Raw genomic sequence first — 21,339 nt, 5'->3', positions numbered from 1 at the left:
CTGACATGATTTTCCGCATTTTTTTTGTAAATCGTACCTTTTTATGCGATTGTTGGAAAATTACAAATTCTCGAATTTACAAAAATATTATTAAAAATGTAAGGAAATATGCTTATTTAAAAGCCTTCATGTAAGGGCCTGCAGAACGTCGGGGCTCGGGGGCTCGAGCCCGCCCCTCACGATTTTGAAAAGTATGTTAAAGAAAAAAGGAAAGAGAGAGAGAGAAGAAAAAAAACGAGTGACCCGCCAAATGTCACTTGCAATAAATAATGGCACCTCTATGGATGGAAAACAATTTCCATTCATTAGTTTTTGCTATTTCGGGCAAGTCCCTGACAAGGTTTTTAGTTGTAAGAATTAGACACCTTTGTTCTTGAAGTAAAACAAAAATTGTGAATTTGGGCCGAGTATTTCAAATTTGGCGCAAGGGGGCGGTAGAGAAGAAAACAGATATGTTCGCACATTATGTTTTTACATTTATTTAAGCCCCTATTAAAATATGATATGTACGTGTCCCTTTTTCTGTTACGAACGCCCCTGTTCCATTCTCATGGTGCCTTTAAAAAATCTCCGTTGAGATCCCCTTTTCAGGTGCGAGAAATGCTCAATGTTCACCTTTGATAATTGCTCTTTTTACTTTGACATGACTGTGCTCTTTGTCTTTTCTACAAGTGTCATTTTCCTTTCTAATAAATTAGTGTTTCCTTTCACTATAACTTGTGCCCTAAATTTAAAACGACTAAGAACAACTTTTTCTTCACCCCCCCCCCACAAAAGCTCGACCTCTATGCGCTCGCTAGCGTTTATATTTCATATAATTATGTTAGTTATTAAAGATATGTTCCGTCATTGATTGTTAGAGTTGATCTTAAAACCCCCTCACGACTTGTGTTTTCCTCTTTATAAGATAAAAATGTTCGCACTACGACCTCTCAATTTTCCGAATTTGATGCTAAGCCGTTTCTTAATTGGACTATGTGAAGAGAGAAACAAACTATCGAAATAATCCATCACTTTGTGGTTTCCCTTTGTCTGAGGTGCCCCCCCCCCCGAAAGAGCCCATTTTGTCCCCCCCCCCCAAAAAAAAAAAAAAAAAACTTTGGAAGACGTATCATCTTTATCATCATCATCATCATATCACCACCACCACCACCACCACCACCACCACCATCACGACGACGACGACCACCACCACCACCACCATCAACAACATCAACACCACCACCACCACTACCACCACCACCACCATAACCGCAGTGGCGGCCATCATCATGCATCATCATCAGCAGCATCCATTAAGAGATCTTAAATTATGGAGAGGGCGCAGTCAGCTCCACTTAACCCGTAACATACGAGTAGCAAGCAACATGTGCAGTCTACTTTAATTTATAATATCAAAGATAATTAAATGATAAATGTCTATACAAGCAAGATGTATTTTTTCGAAATTCAATCTTGATATTCATGGAACTACTATAATAACTCTTAAACTTTGAATAATAGAATAAGATACATCATTTTCAAGTAAACCGAGGTCCGTACACATTGCGTTTCTTTGTGGCAGGTACTTGTTCCCGATATCTTTTGAAGGGTGCGATCTTTTGGCCTGCGTGCTATACTACTACGGATCACGTATTGTGTTGACTGTCTTTTCAACTGCAGTCACCATTGTTGCTAAGTGACGCTGCCGATACCGCTGCGAAATCGAAGGGTTGGATTGATTTGGACAATTTATTTCGCTGATAAAACGTAAGTTTTCACAACCTTTCCACTTTTTAAACCGACATATGTGAACGAGAATATTTAGAAGTTTAATTAAGCATTGTAATATGTTTTTTACATGTAAAGATGATGTATATTCGTGAAAAACAAACATTGCGCTTGACTCCTGGTAGCGTTGCGTAGTCCCGTGAGCTTAACATTTTGTTAGCAAATGTTTCCAAATCCAAAGCTAATTAGTCTAATAAGAGTGACAGATTTCTTAGGGCGGGGCATATAATTTGATACCTTAAATACACGTTAAGTGTTTAAGAATTGACGTCACCAATGAAATTAAGATTGTGGGACTAGACCTTGTATTGAAATATTCCATTAAATTCAGTGAGAAATGATGACCAAAAAATCAAAACAAAAGTCAAGACTCAAACTTTTTTTCAAAATCCCCCCAAAACACAGCAGTTTTATAAAAATTTCAGTATGATGATTTGACTTCAATTTAAGTAAATTTCAAAATAGTGGTAAATATGCTAAAGTGTTTTGATCGCACGTTGTACTTGTAGTCAGTAACTACGTGTGTGCGACACAGTCACAGGTGATTCTGATTAATATGAATATGATTATCATTATGAGCCACGTCACGTGTGAATGGTAAGGTAATTGGTGCCTGATATCGCTGCTGCGCTGCGGCATGCGGTTTGCAAATGGATGTCCTGGGAGAGCTTGGGCGTCCCACGCTGGTTCAACCCCCCTGATTTTGTTTATCAGTGTGCATGTGATAACGCTGATGTGTTTTTGCATGTATGTTTGTCACCATCCAAAAGTTGTAACTCGTATTTTATACCTTGAATACCTTGAATACCTTGAATACCAAAGCTTCTGGAAGAAAGCCCTTTCCAGGTCTAACTTCAAGGGGGGGGGGGGGTGTCCCAGTTTCCGGGTCTTGCACCATGGTCTTTTTACATCTGTATCTCGCTTGCTGGGTCATATCGGGATTATCATAATTGGAGTGTCAACTGGGAGAAGGGTGAATGATATTGCTCCTTCTTCCAGTGTTTATCAAGTTCTGCTTTAAAGTTGTTTACTGAAGTTGAACCAGGGTCTGTCAGCGTCATTCATGTGCATTTAATTTTAAGCTCCATTCTATAAAATCTTTCCAACTTTTCTCTCTCCTTCAGATTGCTACCCCAACATGCCGACTATTGTTGAGATAGTGGATGAAGAACCGCCTGTAGATCTGGCACCAGTCTTTGTCACAGAAGTCAAAACTAGTCCCACAGCACCTGCTGGGAAAACTGGCAAACGAGTTTCCAGTGAGTCCACCGAAGCATTGGATGAGGTGGAGGCAGAGAACATTCTTGGGGAGGAGGTTGTGGATGGCTTGCTGCAGAGTGATGAACCAGTCAGTGAAGGGCTAGAAGGAGGAGAAAGAGAGGGAAAAGGGGAACCGCAAGTGTTGAAGGTAAAAGAAAGATATCAGTCTAAAAGATAAGTCAAATATCCAGGTCCACCATCACATCTTTAATTCTGGTGATGGCAAGATGTAGAATATATGACATGTGCCTACCTGTATATATTTTGTGGACATTTTCTGGTGTAAATGCATGTCAGCAAGTTTTTGTTAACATTTCTTTTCAATCGGCATTCAAAGCCATGTTTCTTTCATTGTCAACCATTCAAATAATACCAAACTTCTCTCAAATATCTACTTCATGGTGTATAAAAAACAAACAAACAAACAAACTTTATAAATGTAATGCTTCCTGGGAGAAATTTCAATAGTTTGAACATATTTGTGGCTTACACCCAGTAAATAAGATCGATTGATCGATCTGTAATTGAAAAAAACAAGTCAGAAAAAGTCTTGGAACCAGTGGGATTTGAACCTGCCATCTACTGCTTGCCGGGCAGCAACTCTACCACCAGGCCATCACTGGTCCATGGCACAGTCACGATGAACTAGAAACAAATACCCAGTAGATGGCAGGTTCAAATCCCGCTGGTTCCAAGATTTTTTCTGACTTGTTTTTCAATTACAGATCGATCAATCAATCTTATTTACTGGGTGTAAGCCACAAATATGTTCAAACTAAACAAACTTTAATTGTTCAATTTCCTCTGCATTTGTAACATATAATTTTGTACAGGTCCTCTCAGGAATACAGTTTTAGTATGAGAGTTACCCTGCTTAAATGAAATATATTTAATTTTAAGAAATGCACTTTCATGTTCTAGCTCTGTTTTTACTAGATCTGTCTTTCTTTATGTGTCCTTCTATTAGGCCCAAGATGAACCAAGCAAGAAGGAAAGAAACAGAAAGGAGGAGGATGAAAAGGAGACAGACTCAAAGGTTCCCGAGGACGACGACAGATATCCAAGGTACAAAGTCCATAGAGTCAAGAATTACAAACCCAAACAGAAAAAGAAAATAACTAAACTTAAAACAAGGGAATCTTCGGTCCATTAAATCAAGACCACTCATGGGTGATTTTGTTGTTGTTGTGCAGCATAGGACATCACTTTCAAGTTAATGACTCTTTTAATAAGCCATGAAAAGTTGTTGCGTCTTCATCTGGTAGAAGAAATAGTATATTGAGTGTCTATTTCTTGTATACAAAATAAAATACAAGGGATGAGTGTAGTGGACTCATTTCACATCGCTGTTAATTGCCTCAGCACATGTAGGATGCATTTTTATTTTCATTTTCATTTATTGTTGTTGGTTATTTTCTAGAGTATTGCAAGCTTTCCATTTCTAAGATTTGTATTTTCCTCCATTCAAGCCTGGTTGATTTATGTATATATTTGAATGAGCTGTGATTCTTTTTTATGCAAATGATATTTTCTAATTTATTATGTAATATTTAAACAAGATATTGAAACAAGGTTTGTAAATATAAACACTGTGGCCCGAATTCACAAAGGAAGGTTTGTCGACAAACCAGGTTTTTGTACGTCATATGACACGTTTTGACGTGGTTTTTACAAACCTGGTTTGTAAAAAACAAAAGGAGGTTTGACAAAACAAAAGGAGGTTTGTCGACAAACCTCCTTTGTGAATTCGGACCTGTATGTGGACAATCTATGTTCAGTATTTTCACAAAAAGTATCCATCACTTGATTATCAATTATTTATAATGGTTTGTATAATATGTTCCGGATACAAATATACAAATAATAGGTACAAATAATAAGAAAGAAAGAAGAAACATTAAAACATGTTATGATCAATAATGTAATCACTTAAATAATACACACAAAAAAGCGACACAAATATTTTTTGTGAGAGAAGTAACCTTTTCCTCCCCATATTTTGCTCTTTTTTCAGAATGACAGAGAAAGCATTGAAGGCTATCTGCAAGCAACATGACCTGTACAGAACACCTGAACTCAATGATGTCCTCTATCTTCATTACAAAGGTACATACTTGGTTTGTTGGTTTGTTTTACCTGACTGCTATTATAAAGAAGGCTAGTATGTGTGTGTGATTGTGTTTTGTTTTTTTACAAACGAGTATCAATCAGATATGATTATTTACGTCTGGGGACCGACCTTTAACGTCACCATCTGAAAGAAGTGACTTGGTTTCTAACCGGGGTTGCCTGAGTCAGTTTGTAGGCAAAGACAGAGAACTGACCAAGTGAACGTGCTGCTAAACCAACTCACCATGTAAGGGACTGATGGCTTTAAGTCCTCTCCAAGGACTTGGTAATGATGATTAATACCATACCAATGGGCTCTTGTGCATCAAATTGGTTTAGAACCCAGGACCTGCAGGTTACAAGACCTCTGCTCTACCACTTTTGTTCTAAATTCCTAGCATGTTTTTTTGTTTGTTTTTTTCAATTTTTTTCTATAACAATATAGAAAAACAAAAAACATGTGAAAAACAACCAGAGTTGACTCCTTTTGTGCCACTTCCGTGGTTTGGTCCAGGTGATATTTGATGTGAAAGCATTCTTCTATAAATAATAAACAAACTTTCTTTTCTGTAGGCTACACTCGCATCAAAGGACTGGACAAAAATACTTATTCACACTCCTTACTAGTTATTCTCAGATCCATTATTCTTTTGTATCCCAACTGATGTGGAAGCATTCTTATATAATAAACAAATTTTCTTTTCTGCAGGCTACACTCGCATCGAAGGACTTGACAAGTACACCGGACTGAAGGCCATCTACCTGGAGTGCAACGGGTTCCGCAAGATCGAGAACCTTGACCATCAGACGGAGCTGCGGTGCCTGTACCTGCAGCAGAACATCATCAGCAGGATTGACAACCTGCAGAACATGGTCCACCTGGACACACTGAATGTCTGCCACAACCATATCACCAGGATAGAGAACATTGGTAAGACGGTTTGACCATACTTCCTATGCGACAATTGCTATTTGTCAGTTTCTCTGTTAATAAAGGTTTTAATGTCAATCCTGGGCTAACATCTGTTTCTAACTTAAACCTTAAACCTGAACTGAATTGAAATGATTAGGCTTATTGATAAAAATTCAAAAGTCACAGCTAAAAGCTGACACATCTTAAATTTACAAATAAAACTGAAAAATATAAAATACATGCAAATAGTACAATGTAGTAGGGTGTCTGAACGATTTTTCAATTTTCAATTTGGGATCGTTTTTCACCATTTTTGTTTGATATTTGAATAAAAAGTGTAATCAGAATAATACATTTCAAATTTGAAGCTTCACCGATGTTTCAATCAAAAGATACAGCCCCTCCAAAACGCTGGTATATTCATATCATTTTGGTCAAAATCGACGAAAAAGACGTCCACGCAGAGTGATGTTGTTTTGCTAAATTTAGCCAAACAGCTGTATCGCGCGATATGCAAGCGTATGCATATCGTACGCATGCTGCTAAGCCAATGCGCGACTTGCAAGCTTGAGCTACGCTGTCTCCGCGACACGTGCCATTGACTAGTATGGTTAGCGTTCGTCGCACAAAAAACCCGGAAGTGAATGCACGTTATAGTCAATGGCAATATCGCGGAGATGTCTCCGCGATATTGCCATTGACTATAACGTGTATTCACTTCCGGGGTTTATGGTGGGAACGGCCATCCATACTTTCATTCACTATAAGCGCACATGTTACGCGATGTAACCATGGTTTGGACTGAGCGGAGCTCACGCCTCCCTAATTAGCTGATTCCAAAAATGTGGGAAGGGTATTTTTAAACTGTTGGGGCGAGTGATCTCTTGGGGCTAGCGAAAAAATAAGTGCATACATATTTTCCTTACGTCTAGCCGGACATAAGCCCGGGGGGCGCAGCTCAGGAAAGTGGCAAATTTTGGAGCTAGGATGCAAACAACATTTAAATCGCTGTTTTTACCAAGATATTTTTAGAATTTCGGGGGTGCGCCCCTTTGGGGAATATGGAGAAAAACCTGCTCTTTCATATGACACCTCATTTATTGAGTTTTACCTTCAGGATCACAAGCCCCAAAGGTTTGAATTTCAATTTTTTTCATAAAATCATTGACCAATTTTCATGGTCGCGCAATGCACGTACATGTAGACTGCATAGGGATGCGTGCAATCTCTATGGGAAGTATTTTAGCACACAACATCGGGTGCGCGATCAGACACCCTAAATGTAGCTCAATGAAAAACCCAGTTTGAATCCTCATCCTATAACTGTGACAAATAAAGCCCAGAGCACATGTTGGATTATCTGGAAAGACATGTTGACTTGTTGCATAAAAACTTAGCATTGATGGTAACTTTGCCTTGGTAATTTCCATGGAAACCTTGATTTGATTGGCTGTTGAGTGATGTTGCCATGGTAGTTGATATTGATGTGGTATTGTTATGCAACGGACCTTGATGTGTTGTAGTGACACATTTTTTTTGCAGGCTGTCTTTTGTCAAAGGTATTGAATTGGTTGTGATTAAGTTAAATTGTAGGGGATTACAAGTGTTCAGTTATTCCACACATAACAAAATGTACCAAAGCGTCTTGGATCTCGGTCTTGACCTTAAATCAACAATCTCGTTCTCAATACATTTAAAAACAAATTTTTTTTAGGGGGGGGGGGTAGATATTTTACACATTCTAAAATGTACATTGGAGAAGGTGTATCATGTTCGGCAATGTGTTGGATCTCCGTCTGATAACCTTAAACCTAGAATCATCAATCTTGTTCTCATTTCTCTCTTCCCCCTCCCCAGCTTGTTTAACGAAGCTGAACACTCTTCAGATCACCCACAACAGACTGACCACGGCGGAAGACCTGATGGAACTCAAGGACTGTCCTAACCTCAGTGTTCTGGATCTCTCTCATAATCGCATCGATGACCCAAAGATCTTGGAGGTCTTTGCGGCCATGCCCGTTCTGGTAAGTCTCTTCTCTTCTTCTTCAAGAAAATCTGCCTCCTTCAATACTGAAGATTCTTACAGATGCCGTATATACCGGTACTCAGCCTGATTTGGGTGAGCAGGTGGACCACTACACCGGGGTTTCCCCCTACTCTTATACGAATAGTGCAGTGGGTTCTTAACGTGCAAGGGTGGTGACTCGCCTCTACACAAACATTAGAAGATAGTTGATTCAAAGTGGAGGGGGTGGGGAGGGGGGGGGGGGGGGGGTGGGACGAAGGGGTCAGGAACCTGCTTCATTAAACTTGTTATCAATAACAAGTTTCATTAACTGCTACTGAAACCATGGCATTCGATTGGCCGAGAGCAGATATGTCATAGAAATTTAGCATTTGTTATTGAAAGCTTCGTGAAATGGCCCCGGATATTTTACTGTTCCGAAATAAAGAATGATATGATTGGGTCTTTTTTACCCAAAGCATCCACATCAGTTTTAATACTGCTCTTCGTGCGGGTTCTGTAATTATTATTACCCCAGCTGATTGGCTTTAACCCGTTTTGTTCATTACAGAGGGTGTTGAATCTGATGAACAACCCGGTCATTAAACGGATCAAGAATTACCGCAAGACACTCATTCGGGACGTGGTAAGTGTGATTATACTCTTAAAATTTAAATCTCAATGACATCTTCCATACACTTTACAAATGGCTTGTATATGAAAAGCCAAATGGGATGCTCAATCTTTATTTACTGCATCAACTAAAGTTGAACTGTGCCGATGTAGATTAACATTGTTATTATAACAACCATTTTTAATGCAAAGTATATTTTGCCTTAATTTAATTGAGGTTATTGGAAATATCAGAAACAAACTTTGGGCATCCTATCTGGCACTTCATATACAAGTCATTCGTAAAGTCATGCGTAACTTTACGAACAGCTTTATGAAACGAACCCCCTGGACTAAAAGCATTACCGGAAAATAGCAGGATATTTCCGTAACTCTCTGCTTTCCGAACAGTTATGTTGGTTCTTGCATCAAGTCCTCTGTCTGCGCACTGTTGGCTAGTTGACCATGAGATGGCGCTGTGCAATAACCAGTATGCTGGGGCAGAAAGTTCATCGGGAATTTGCTTTAAGGTCAATTCCAAGGGTTACGGAATGACATTTCTAGAGAACTGTCTGCATTGAATGAAGAACATTACAGACATTTAAAATCTTCATATTTTCATCAGTATGTGACATCCTCTCGCTAATTTCTGTTTTATTTTTCCTGCCTTTATTTTTGCTCTTCTAGAAAAACTTGACCTATCTGGATGACAGACCTGTATTCCCGAAAGAGAAAGCTTGTACCCTAGCATGGTAAGTACATGTAGCAGAGTGGAAAATACTTTTCTGTTTGTGCGACCTCTTTTAGGATTTGGTGTTTTGTATAAAGTGGGATTTACTTACAATAGTATTTAAAGGCATCGTTAAACAATGTTAAATCTGAGATGCATGGCCCTACGTGCTAGCAGTGTCTGTGATATGGTGTAATATTGAAGCCCTAAAAAATTACGCTTCAAAATAATCAAGAAATGCCTCAAAAAGTAAAAATCTTTGAGTGACCGGTTTTATCATACTCATTTTCCCCAATAAACTGTAGTGTTATAAAAACTGTTAGGAGAACGAAAAATGACATTTCGATTTCCAATATCATAGACATCTCGATAATCGGACAGGCGATCGGCTTGTAAAAGTCATGGGATTCCTGACTGACCTAAAGGTTTATAATTATGATTGCAGCATGAGCTAAATCCAGGATTTTTTTTCAGAATCTGAGGCAATGTTACCCAGTAACTTTAAGAATTTTTTTTTTTTTTACCAGGGCTCTTTTAGAGCTTACTAGAGCTAAATCACTCACCGTTCCTGTGAATTTCTTTTCCTATTTATCAATGGTGAAAACAGATTTGTTTGTTCAATGTGTAGCAAATTCCTAGTGAAGTATACATGCAGGTCCTCACTTGTATGCCTACTTAGCACATTGCTGGTGATGTTGGAGGCATTTTTCTTTGAGGTATCCTAATGGAAATTTCATACAAAAATTGCATCATTTAGACTTTCAATCTCCTTTTGTTATGTTTGTGGCAGTGGTTTTCAAATAGTTTGCTGTACTTAATATACTTGTGGTACCGGTATATCATGTTTACTATTCACCATGTATTGATGTTTTCATGTACAGTACGTCTTTATATGTATTTTTATGTTATCCACGGGCCCCAAGTATTACAAAATATGTAATTAATAAATAATAAGTTATGATTTTCATCATTTACTGTTTTGTTTGCTAGGTGGGAAGGAGGTCGCGAGGCGGAGAAAGCCGAGAGAGATCGTTGGATCAACAAGGAGAGGCAGAAGATCTTGGACAGTGTAGAAGGTAGGGCTGCGTTCAGATAAGACACGCCAAAACAGCGTTTCTTGTTGTTGCGATGCCGTTAAAGTGTAATATGCTTCACATTTCTGTATCTAAACACAGAGCTTGCATGGTGATTACGCGTAAGACCGTTGTTGTCCGCAGTTTTCATTCATTTAAACATTTTTTAACCCATTGCCTACTGGAACCTGGTGGTCCCTGTGTTAAGCCTATGGGAATTAGATAATTCGTCGCTGTTTTCACGAAGTGACGGTAGTGAAAAAAAAAATTGCATTCACTTTGCGTTACGATTTTCCTCACTACCGTCACTTCGTGAAAACAAGGACGAATTCAGTAGCCAACAGGTTAAAACAATTTTTTGGGGGGAGCGGTTTATTGTGCCATCTCAGAAGGAATCTTCAGAGGTACTCATGAGTTCTGGGGGGCGTTTCACAAAATTTGACATCAGTGACAAATAACAGTTGTTGTTATAAGCTACTGAAATCCTTGCTTCTGATTGGTTATCAGCAGATTTGTCACTGATTTTTGTCATTTGTCATTGAAAAAAGGCTTTGTGAAACAGGCCCTTGGTACTCAACTCTTTATATGCCACACAAGTAATGACCCTGTGCCATGTTGTATTCATCATGGGATAGATATTACAAATGCCTTAAAGGGACTTGGTAACATTGTTCAGATGTGAGAAAGTGGTGCTAAGGTAGTGACTTCAATGCTAGATGTACAATTAAAGATAATCTGAAAATTTGAGTGAAAACGGACCATTATTAATGATACAAATTGGGAAAAACTGATCTGATTGATTCCTTAATTCTCCCAACTATATTATTACAATTTAATTACATTTGAGGCAAATGTAAACTGCCACAAGGCAATAAATTGGCTCTACATACCATTCCAGACATTTAAGTGCTGACAGATTTTTGATAGCCTGTTTTATGTCTTTTTTTCATGGAAAAATGGTTAGGGAGATTCAAAAATGGTTGGGAGAATTTACTGTTAATCACTGTTAAAGAGTGTCATACATTGATGCCTTTAAAGAAAACCATAGATATCTTAGTGGTTTGAGAATATTTTCAGGATTGTTTGCATGTCAGAGGGTTAGCACAGTAGAAGGAATATAATAAGTAACATTTTATACAAAAATTTAGCACTTTTTTCATCAATCTTCAACAATGTTACCAATTAAGTCACTTTAAGAGTTTTTAAAACTGTTTCCAGTGCAAGATCAATCTATACCGATGTTAAATAGGTTGTCATGGAGTTAATCAAGACTGAAGATGGACGGTCATTTTGTAAAGCCACTGTGCAATCCCTTCATCAATTGGTGCCTATTGTTTTGTGCAGAATTGTACGTATGGCTAGTGAGTGACCAAGCAGGGAGGCAAAGAAAGCAACCAAAGTATTAGCAATATTTCTATTAAATCTTGCAATTTTTATCACACTAGTTCACTTAATACACATTTTTTTCTCCAAACTATGAAGAAGTGCAATATAAGATTAGTTGTGGCCAATTGAATGAGGGAAGACTGATTAATTTATAAAATAAGAACACCTGAGCACTGTTGCGATTGATTGTAATCAACTGCGAGTCCTCTGATTAATCACAAGTTTGCAGTCTCCTATCTCTTATGTACATAGTTAATAAGTTGTGTTTGATATCAACTGTTTTTAAAGTGAACCAGTAACATTGTTGAAGGTTGATGAAAAAACTGTGTAATTTTTGTATGAAATGTAACTTATTATATAGCTTCTACAGGTATGTAAGTCCTCTAACATGCAACAAATCTTGAAAAAATTCTCAAACCATAAAGATATTTATTTCCCAATTTGTATCATTAATAATGGTCTGTTTTCATTCAAACTTTCAGATTATCTTTAATTGTACACCTAGCATTGAAGTCATTACCTTAGCACCATTTTATCTCATGTAAACAATGTAACCAAGTCCCTTTCAGAGGGGGCCCTGAACTGCAAATGTAAATCTTTAACTATGATTGTAATTTGTTTTCATTTCTAATTTTATAGCTCTTGCTGCCATTAGAAGGAGAAATAAAGAGTAGAGGAAGACTGAAGAATTTTAGAATAAGATAAATTTTTGGCCAATTTGAGGAGGGAAGACTGATTAATTCAGGAAATAACAAAACCCATAACTGCTATTAGTTAAGGAGAGATTTAGATAATTGCTTTAAACATTTTATAATTTGTTTTCATTTCTGTTTTCATAGCTCTCGCTTCTATCAGAAGGAGAAACATAGAGAAGAGGAAAGAAAGAGAAGCCAAAGAGTTAGAAGAGGTATGATTATTTATCTAGATAAAAATGTGTCCCTATGTAAGGACCTTGGGCTGTGTATTCAATAGACCGGTTTACTAACACATTCAAATTAATGGATGTTTCTTTCCTGGGGACCTAGTGACGAGTTATTCCATTAACATGCTATTATTGAATGGAATACAATACTCAGAATCCAGTCTGCATTTATTATGTGCTGCTATGTCGGGCAAACCACAGGCAAGTTTTCATGCCTTCAAGAGCAACCTTTTAAACAGTATGCATAAAAGTTGTATATGTTAGTAATTAAACCGGCCTATTCAGTATGCCGAATACTGAATGATCTATGTGATATACTTCCTGTACTGTACTTTCTTGTCCTCTTTACATATATTTGTATTTGTAAGCGCTATGGTACTTATTGTTTTTAGCGCTCCTAAATATTCAATATTATTATTATTAAGTGGTTGCCATTCATTTACACACACAAAAAAAAAGCGGCAGCTTGTTTCCGGTTTATACACCGTATCTGAACAAGCCTTTAGAGGTATCACTGTATAAGGCTCTTTCAGATATGACGCAAGAAAACTGCATAAAAAATAAATAATAAATAAATTAAATCATGACCTAAAGTGTAATAGATCTGAACGAGCCTTCAGAGGTTTCAGTATCATTTGCTTTTACGTTTCTTCCAGCATGGTCCTGACTTCAAACGAGAGATCCCTGATCCCGAGACCTTCATCCACCAGCCCCCTGAAGATGAAGAGCTCTTTACGTTCAACATTGAGAAACCATCCAGTCAGCAGAAAGCAGGTTAGAAAACAACATTATATCAATCTGTAGAGCTGCCAATCATTACCTTTTTCCAGGAATTATTCTGTTTTTCTCACAAATTACAGTAGTACGTTTTTCTTCATAAAATATTTCTTTAAAAAAAAAAAAAAAAATTATATTTTTTTGTTTTGTTTTTGTTTTGGCACATCAACCAAATGCTGTAAAATGTTGATCACTGCTTCAATAGTAAACAAAAAGACGGAAAAAAGTGAAAGGTGTAAATATTCTCCAAAAGAATGAAACGCTGATATTACCAAAAGACAGCAACGAAAAACTACCTACTTGTAAATAAACTTTAGATCCTAATAGGGAATTATCAGCATGAAGAATGGACATTTCTGCATTGGAAATGTGTCGCGAGTGGTTGTAAATTTCGTTTTAATGAATTCCTTATTTTCGGTGAAATTCCTTTTTGTTCTGCCATCATGGTTCCCTTTTTTGGTTGCACAAGGTTGGCAGCTCTGAATCTGTAGGACTGAACTTAAAATTATATGAAGATCTATTTATTTGGATCTAGAGAAACCAACTAAAGTGGTTAGATAACAGCAATAACAACATCCACAACCGCAGCAACAACATTTCAATGATATCAGAAACATAAACAACACCAAGGTCAACAGCAAAGACATCATCAGCAACAAGGACATCATCTACGACGGCCTCCGTCTGACAAAGAACGCTGTTTGCGTTTGAAAGTACTCATTAAAGATTTTTTTATTCTAAAATTGATTGTGTAAAAAGAAGTTTTCAACTGTGCAGTTTATTTATTCATTTCTTATTTTTTGGTTTAGCTTCAGTCAGCCCTCGAGCAGCTTGGTCTGATCAACCAACATCTTCAGAAGATATTGATGAAGGAAAGATTAACATTGATGTAAGTACATGTATAAAGAGATTGGGGGTGTTTCATAAAGCTGTTCGTATAGTTACGCATGATTTTACGAATGACTTGTATATGAAGTGCCAAATAAGATGCCCAAAGTTTTTTCTGATATTTCCAATAACCTCAATTAAATTAAGGCAAAAAATATACTTTGCATTAAAAATGTTTGTAATAATAAGAATGTTAATCTACATCTGCACAGTTCAACTTACATGTAAGTTGATGCAGTTAAAAATGATTGAGCATCCCATTTGGCTTTTCATATATAAGTCATTTGTAAAGTCATGCATGACTTTAGGAACAACTTTATGAAACACCGCCCTGGCCCCTGTTCATAAAACCCATTACTGCCCGCCATTTCTTTTTTTTGAGGAATACAGTGTAATTCCTATTTTTCCTCTTCAGTAGGTTGTTTAGTTGTATTTCATTGTTGTTTGTTGTTCGTTTGTTTGTTTTAATAGACTGCCAAGGAAGTAAGCTTGTAAGTAAGCAGTCAGGGGACCGATGTCTTTAAGTCGTCTCTGGGGGACTTGGTAATGAGGGTTAATGCCTTTCCAATGGGCACTAGTGCATCGACTTGGTTTTGAACCTGGGACCTCCCGGTTACAAGACCATTGTTCTACCACTGAGCCACTTATTCATTGTATGAATGTCTCTTGCCCTAGCTTCCGGTAAAAGAGACCCTCTATCAGAGTCCTCTCGTTTTCTAAAAACCACTGTATAAAGTAATAGTCTCAGGAGATTCCTATTTTTAGGGGCATTGAAAGGTTGGCAGGTGTGAAACCTTTTATCAATAACAAATGCTGCATTTCTATAACAAATTAGCTCACAGCCAATCAAATGCACCAGTTTCAGAACATTAATTGTAACTGCTTTCACATTTTCCATAGATCAATTCAAAAGAATATGAAGTCATTTGGTAGCTGTCACTAATCTACACAAAATGTGATACTAACCTCCAAAATACAAAAACTGACTCAAGTGCGAACATTTCAGATTAGGAGATGTATTTTAAAATTTTTAAACAGCGTCCAGTCATTCTTCTTCTCATACCAACAATTTTTTTTGGCAGGGTGATTATTATGCATGGAATTCTAATCTTTCTCATTGCAGGATCTTCCCGACCTAGAGGACATCGATGAAGACGAGATGATGTGGGCCAGAAAATCACAAAATGTAAGCTTTAGAATGTATTAAGAAAAGATATGAAATGAAATGGTTTACGTGAAAACATGCTGTTTAGTGTGGATTTTCTGTTTATTAGATTTTAAAATTTCACTGAATTTCATTGTATGCTGCACAAAGCAATATTCACATCAATTGGTGTCTTTTGACCGTGCGAAGAGGCGAAGAAAGTACCCAAAGTGTTTTTAAACCCTGCCTTAATGCATAGAGTGATGAACTCCATGACAATACTTTTGACAACGGTATAGATTAATCTTGCCCTGGAAACAGTTGAATAATCTGTGGCACAAAGAGAGATTATTTGTGTGGCCTGCATGTTTAACCTGTTGACTACTGAATTGTCTAATCCCCATAGGCTTAATGCAGGGAACACGAGGTTTTCAGAAAGCAATGGGTTAAGAGATGGAGTTAAGCCAGATTGGCTTTAAAGCCCTTCTGTACTACTTGCTCCCTCTATAGAGAAAACAATGCCTAATCAGTAACCATTGGTCCCCATGATCCTCTTTTTCTTATGTTAATTGAGAGCTGATTTGATGAGATAACCACCTGTCACTGACCACCCTGTGTGGTCTCATCCCTCCTGGCCAAACTAGTACAGCCGGCCTTTAAAGAATACAGGCCACTACCTTGAAGGAAGATTTATTGAACAGTCTTGAATGTTTGTTCGTGATAATAGATTTATCCCCTTTTGGGCCCTTTCTTTCTCATCAGAAACTACTCATTGAAGACATTACTCCAACCAAGCAAACAGCTTCCGTAGCAACGGATGACAGCAAACCCTCCTCATCAAGTCGTATTCTCATAGAAGAGTTCGAACCAATCAAGAGTGAAGTAAGCCGGCCGACAGGGAGAGGAGATGCTATGGTGTCCCCAACGAGTATGATTGAAGATATCACATTATCCGAAGGCCCTGCTAAAGAGGTAGGTTGATAAATTCAGTCCTTTGTAAAATTCTTTGTTGTTGTTAAAAAATGATTTTCGTTTCCAATATCCTACTGGTATAAGATAATATTTTCCTACCATTATTGCATATCCCTGCATTGTCCCATATTTGATGAATGCAGAAGACAGGTGCCTAACGTGCTGCAATTTTTATGAGTGTTTCATTCAAGCCTGTCTGCACTAGTTTGGCCAAGAGGGATTAGACCGCCCTGCATGGTCACCCACAGGTTTTTATCACATCAAATCAGCTCTCAATTAACATAATAAAAAGGGGATCATGGGGGACCAACGGGTACCGCTAAGGTATTGTTTGCTATATAGAGGGCGCAAGTAGCTATAAGTAGTGCAGTGGGGCTTTAAATCATGATGACCTTAATGCCATGCCTTTATCTTTCTTCCCTCAACAGGAGAAAAGCTTTGATCAACTCAAGGCAGAGTTCAGCGACATGGAGACGAGGTTGCCGAGAAGCTGGCAGCTGAAAGAGCAGTTCAGTGCTGCACCCAGCGGCTCCCTGGGGGAGGAGGTTGCCACAGCGCAAGAAGCTGCACCACCAAGCAGACTCCTAGTGGAAGAGCTAGGGCCTGTGAGTGATGGTGATGGTGCAGCGAGGGGTTCACTGGGGGAGGAGGAGGCCGATGAGGAGAGTGAAATGATCAAAGAGAGGAAAGAAGATGAATACCTCACTTCTGAACAAGGTTTGTATTTTGTCACTAAAGGCTCAATTGTTGCACTCCCGCAAACAATGCCTCCTGTTCATCCAAGCGTCAACACATAGTACACAAAAATGATACCAAAAGATTTGCGGATAAAACACTCTTTCATAAGATGTATAATAATTTACTGTTTATATATGATTTAATTTTTTTTTAGCAATGTTCTAGGAGTAAACTTTTGTTTGACTCGCACAGTACTGGAAAAGGAAAGGAGAACAAAAAGCATGTGTTTTAATTGTTATGTGTACCGGTAATTGAATGGGAAGTGTGTGGAACAAAGGTCCTATGTGTATTTACCTTGCTTTAGGCTGTAAGATACTGAAATGTGAAGCATAGTACACATTTCATCATCATTGAAAAACAACTGCAGCGGGTTTGCCATTTCATATCTGAACAAGACCTCAGTTTAATGGTACATAAATTATTTGTACAGTGTGAAGAAAGGCATATTTGAAAGGAAGTTAGAAGATGAACATTTTTAGTTTTGGGAATTAGTACATTCTTTTCAGATCTATACAAATAAAAAAGGTAGCAAAAAATAAAAGGAAAATATTTATTTTGCATTATTTACTTACACAGCTTATCAATTTGGGCTTTGCAGATTCCTGACCTAAATCACACCCCATTATTTTTCGGGGGCACTTTAACTTCTGTTTATGTTGTTGCGATTCTTGCGATTTAATCTGAAGAGCTTTAGAATGTCTATAAGGCCTTAAAAAAAATGTTTTATTGCCCTTCAGGTGCCAAAGCATGGGTCGGTCGGTCGGTCGGAAATCTTTTTTTTCTTCTTTTTTTTCCTGCTAGGTGATATTTCTCGCTTTTCTTAAAATGCGGTAAAAAAAAAACTTTTTTAAAATGCTGACCGTAGATTTCAATATTTTTGGGTCGGTCGCAAAGGGCAATACAACATTTTTTTTTTTTAGGCCTTATAGTTCTTTGCCTTAATGAGTTAACAATGTTTTTTTTTCCTTTTCTCTTTAATTAATTAAATAATGGCAAAGGGCAATACAGCATGTTCTTTTAGACCTCATAGTTCTTTGCCTTAATGAGTTAACAATGGTTCTTTTCCTTTTCTTTTTAATTGATTGAATCATGCAGAGAGGCAGAAGGAGATTGAGCAGAAGATTTGGGAGCTGGCAGCCAACGCAGGATCCACACTGGACCGGAATGAGACGGGCGGTCTCAACAGCGAACTTATGAGAACACTCAGGTCAAAATACCAGGGCATGGGACCTTAAGGTGTCTTAATGGAAACATGGGGCCTTAAGGTGTCTTAATGGACACATGGGGCCTTAGGGTGTCTTAATGGAGACATGGGGCCTTAAGGTGTCTTAATGGAGACTGGGGGCCTTAAGGTGTCTTAATAGATGGAGGATGCCCACACCAGAGTTTTTTGTCTAGGAACTGGCTCTATTACCAACATTGCATTGGTTTTAACCAGGTATACATTTTGAAGACGTTAACAATTTGAAACTGGGAGTCTCAACGGCGAACTTATGAGAACACTCATGTCAAAATACCAGGGCATGGGGCCTTAGGGCGTCACCTTTGATAGAGCTTGCTGACAGTTGCAATTGCGGGACATTTGGTCAAGATCTTGTTTCCAAAATATCCCGCTAATTTGCACCCATCCGAGCTAGTTTGTGATATCCCGAGTCTGAAAATAGCGTGTTATTTGACAATCTCGAGCTAATGAGGACAGGGTAAGTTTTTTCTTTTGAAAGTGGTGTCAGGAGTGGGATTTCAAAATTTGATTTGCTCTGACCTTTCACCTTGATCTTGACCTTTTGCCCTGCCGACCTCCACTGACATTCCTGAAAATACATTCTGGTTCAATGACATTATCCCCGTATGATGCAACACTACATTGTGTTACATTTGATGTTTAACTTTAAATATGCCATTAAAAGAATATCCCTCTGCCACATTCCATTATATATCAGCGGATAAATATACAGAAGTCTTGAAGATCATTAAGTGTTTTCCAGGGCTAGAGTAATCTATACCAGTGATAAAAGGGTCGCCATGGAACTACTCAAGACTGCAGATGAGTTATTTGCAAAGCCATTGTTGCATAAAGCAATCCTTCGACCAATTGGTGCATATTGATTCGTGCAAAATTGCATGTTTGGCGAACGAGCGAATGTGCTGAGAGACGAGGATAGCAACCAAATGTTATATGAGGCTTGTTTCGCCAATTATCTGTTCCCCCCTCAAGGACATACCCCAAAATAATATTTCTCATCCAAAGGAAAGTGCAGTGAGGATAAAGTAAATATCTTTGTAATAAATTGGTGCTTGAAGCTAGCTTTCTAGAGTTGGTACTAAAACTAAGACTTTCCCTGTTTCCTTAAGCCCCACTGTTCTACTTGTAGCTACTTGCATTGCTCCCTCTATATAGAAAACTTCCCCAATCGGTGCCTGTTGATCCCCCATGATCCTCTTTTTCTTATGTTAGTTGAGAGCTGAGTTAATGAGATAGCCACCTGTCAGTGACCTCGCTGTGTGGTCTAATTCCTTCTGGCCCAGTAGTATTGACGGTCCTTAAAACGTGATTATCTCATTTTGACATCAGAGGGAGTTGGTAATCAAAATGCACCAAATGAATTTTCTCTTTCCGTCCCAGTATCGATTCAAGCTACACATATGTATTCAGATGTGTGAAAATGTACACTTTACATTAGTGCATTACAGTCCATGGTAGCATTCCAGGAAGCGGTCTTAAGTACAAATTGGCAGACAACTCTTTGAAGTGCGTGTATTGAATTTAACACATAGTTCAATAGGATATCGGTGAACTTGTATTTTATGACGGTCTCGTGTAATTTTACCCTTGTTTACTTTATGTATAACATTTTCTGATACTTGTTGAGAAAATGCTTTTTCCTAGCAAAATTAGCATATTTGTGCATGTAAATATCATAATTACTTTGTGTGTATTATTATTTACATTGTATTTATCAAATGGAAATGATTAAGATTTTATTATGTGTATATAGTGTAATATATGCAAAATTTACATATTTGTGTATGTCAATATCAGGCAGATTACTTTGTGTGTATTATTATTTACATCTTATTTATCAAATGGAAATGATTAAGATTGTATTATGTGTATATAGCGTTGGATAACATCATCTTTATACTCTGTCTGTTGCAGGATAACAGAAACTGTTCTTTATATAAAAATTTGCCTTGAAATAAAAAAGTGTTTTGAAGATTAGAAAACTGTATTTTGTATCATTATTCATACTCTGTACATATATGTCTCAGGTATCTTAACCATTGCTAGTGGCATGACTATATGCATCTTGAATGCACAAGGCAGAATAGTTTGAATTTAAATTTGAGTTCTTATCTGAATGAAAGTTTAATTAATACTAAGCCTTATCAAGACAATAAACATATTTAACAAATCCATTTCGTATGAAGTTGGATCTACGTCAGTGTGAAAAAAGATGATCTTCAACATTTATAAATTGCACATTGCTGACGCAACTTCATGCAAGTATCATTTGCTAAACTACATAACTCACTACAGTATAAGAAATACATTACATACATTTGATAGTAATACACACTGTTGAATATAAAGTTGGAATAGTTTGTCTTTACCTGGGCCTTGTTTCATAATACTTGTTATCAATAACAAATGATAGATTTCTATGACAAATTTGTTGTCGTCCAATCAAATGCCACGATTTTGGTAGCTTACAACAGTAATTGTAACTTGTCATTGATCACAAGTTTTATGAAACAGGGTCGAGCTTCATCAAATGGTAGTGACAATAATTACGATTAATTCTTGATGTGTAAAGTTTACATCTTCTCTTAGAACTGTATTGATCAATCTAAAAAATCACAGAGTTGGGTCACTAAACCTGTGACAAGATTTAAACTGTATCTATCAAGCATAAATCGTTTTGTCACAGTCATTTCATGAAAAGAGGTAAAGAAAGATTATTCCAACCATGTATATGTTAACCTAAAGCCTCGGGCACAAATGCTATTACGAACTGCTACGAACGCCGTACGAACGATTT

At 37.6% G+C, this 21,339-nt stretch overlaps 1 protein-coding gene across 1 annotated transcript; it reads left to right on the top strand.

Annotated features, from left to right (window-relative positions):
• Positions 1–1,620: 1,620 nt before the first annotated feature.
• On the top strand, positions 1,621–18,885 carry LOC100892694 (dynein assembly factor 1, axonemal). Its single transcript, XM_030993339.1, has 16 exons — positions 1,621–1,749; positions 2,895–3,178; positions 3,998–4,095; positions 5,045–5,136; positions 5,849–6,070; positions 7,910–8,076; positions 8,629–8,703; positions 9,357–9,421; positions 10,390–10,475; positions 12,698–12,765; positions 13,437–13,554; positions 14,367–14,446; positions 15,569–15,631; positions 16,352–16,561; positions 16,990–17,278; positions 18,395–18,885. Exons 2-16 carry the CDS (start codon positions 2,909–2,911, stop codon positions 18,532–18,534), a joined length of 2,043 nt encoding a protein of 680 aa, XP_030849199.1. The 5' UTR covers positions 1,621–1,749; positions 2,895–2,908; the 3' UTR covers positions 18,535–18,885.
• The last annotated feature ends 2,454 nt before the right edge of the window (positions 18,886–21,339 follow it).

Source organism: Strongylocentrotus purpuratus, unplaced genomic scaffold (genome assembly GCF_000002235.5).
Source record: "Strongylocentrotus purpuratus isolate Spur 01 unplaced genomic scaffold, Spur_5.0 spur5_scaffold_20, whole genome shotgun sequence".
NCBI lineage: Eukaryota > Metazoa > Echinodermata > Echinoidea > Camarodonta > Strongylocentrotidae > Strongylocentrotus > Strongylocentrotus purpuratus.
This window is presented reverse-complemented; position numbering and strand designations above follow the sequence as displayed.

Bases quoted from the DNA above. Each gene is read 5' to 3' on its own strand.
- LOC100892694 (XM_030993339.1), top strand. From the start codon at position 2,909: ATGCCGACTATTGTTGAGATAGTGGATGAAGAACCGCCTGTAGATCTG. The intron at 16,562-16,989 runs GTAGGTTGATAA...TTCCCTCAACAG, and splicing joins CCGAAGGCCCTGCTAAAGAG to GAGAAAAGCTTTGATCAACT. The intron at 17,279-18,394 runs GTTTGTATTTTG...TGAATCATGCAG, and splicing joins ATACCTCACTTCTGAACAAG to AGAGGCAGAAGGAGATTGAG.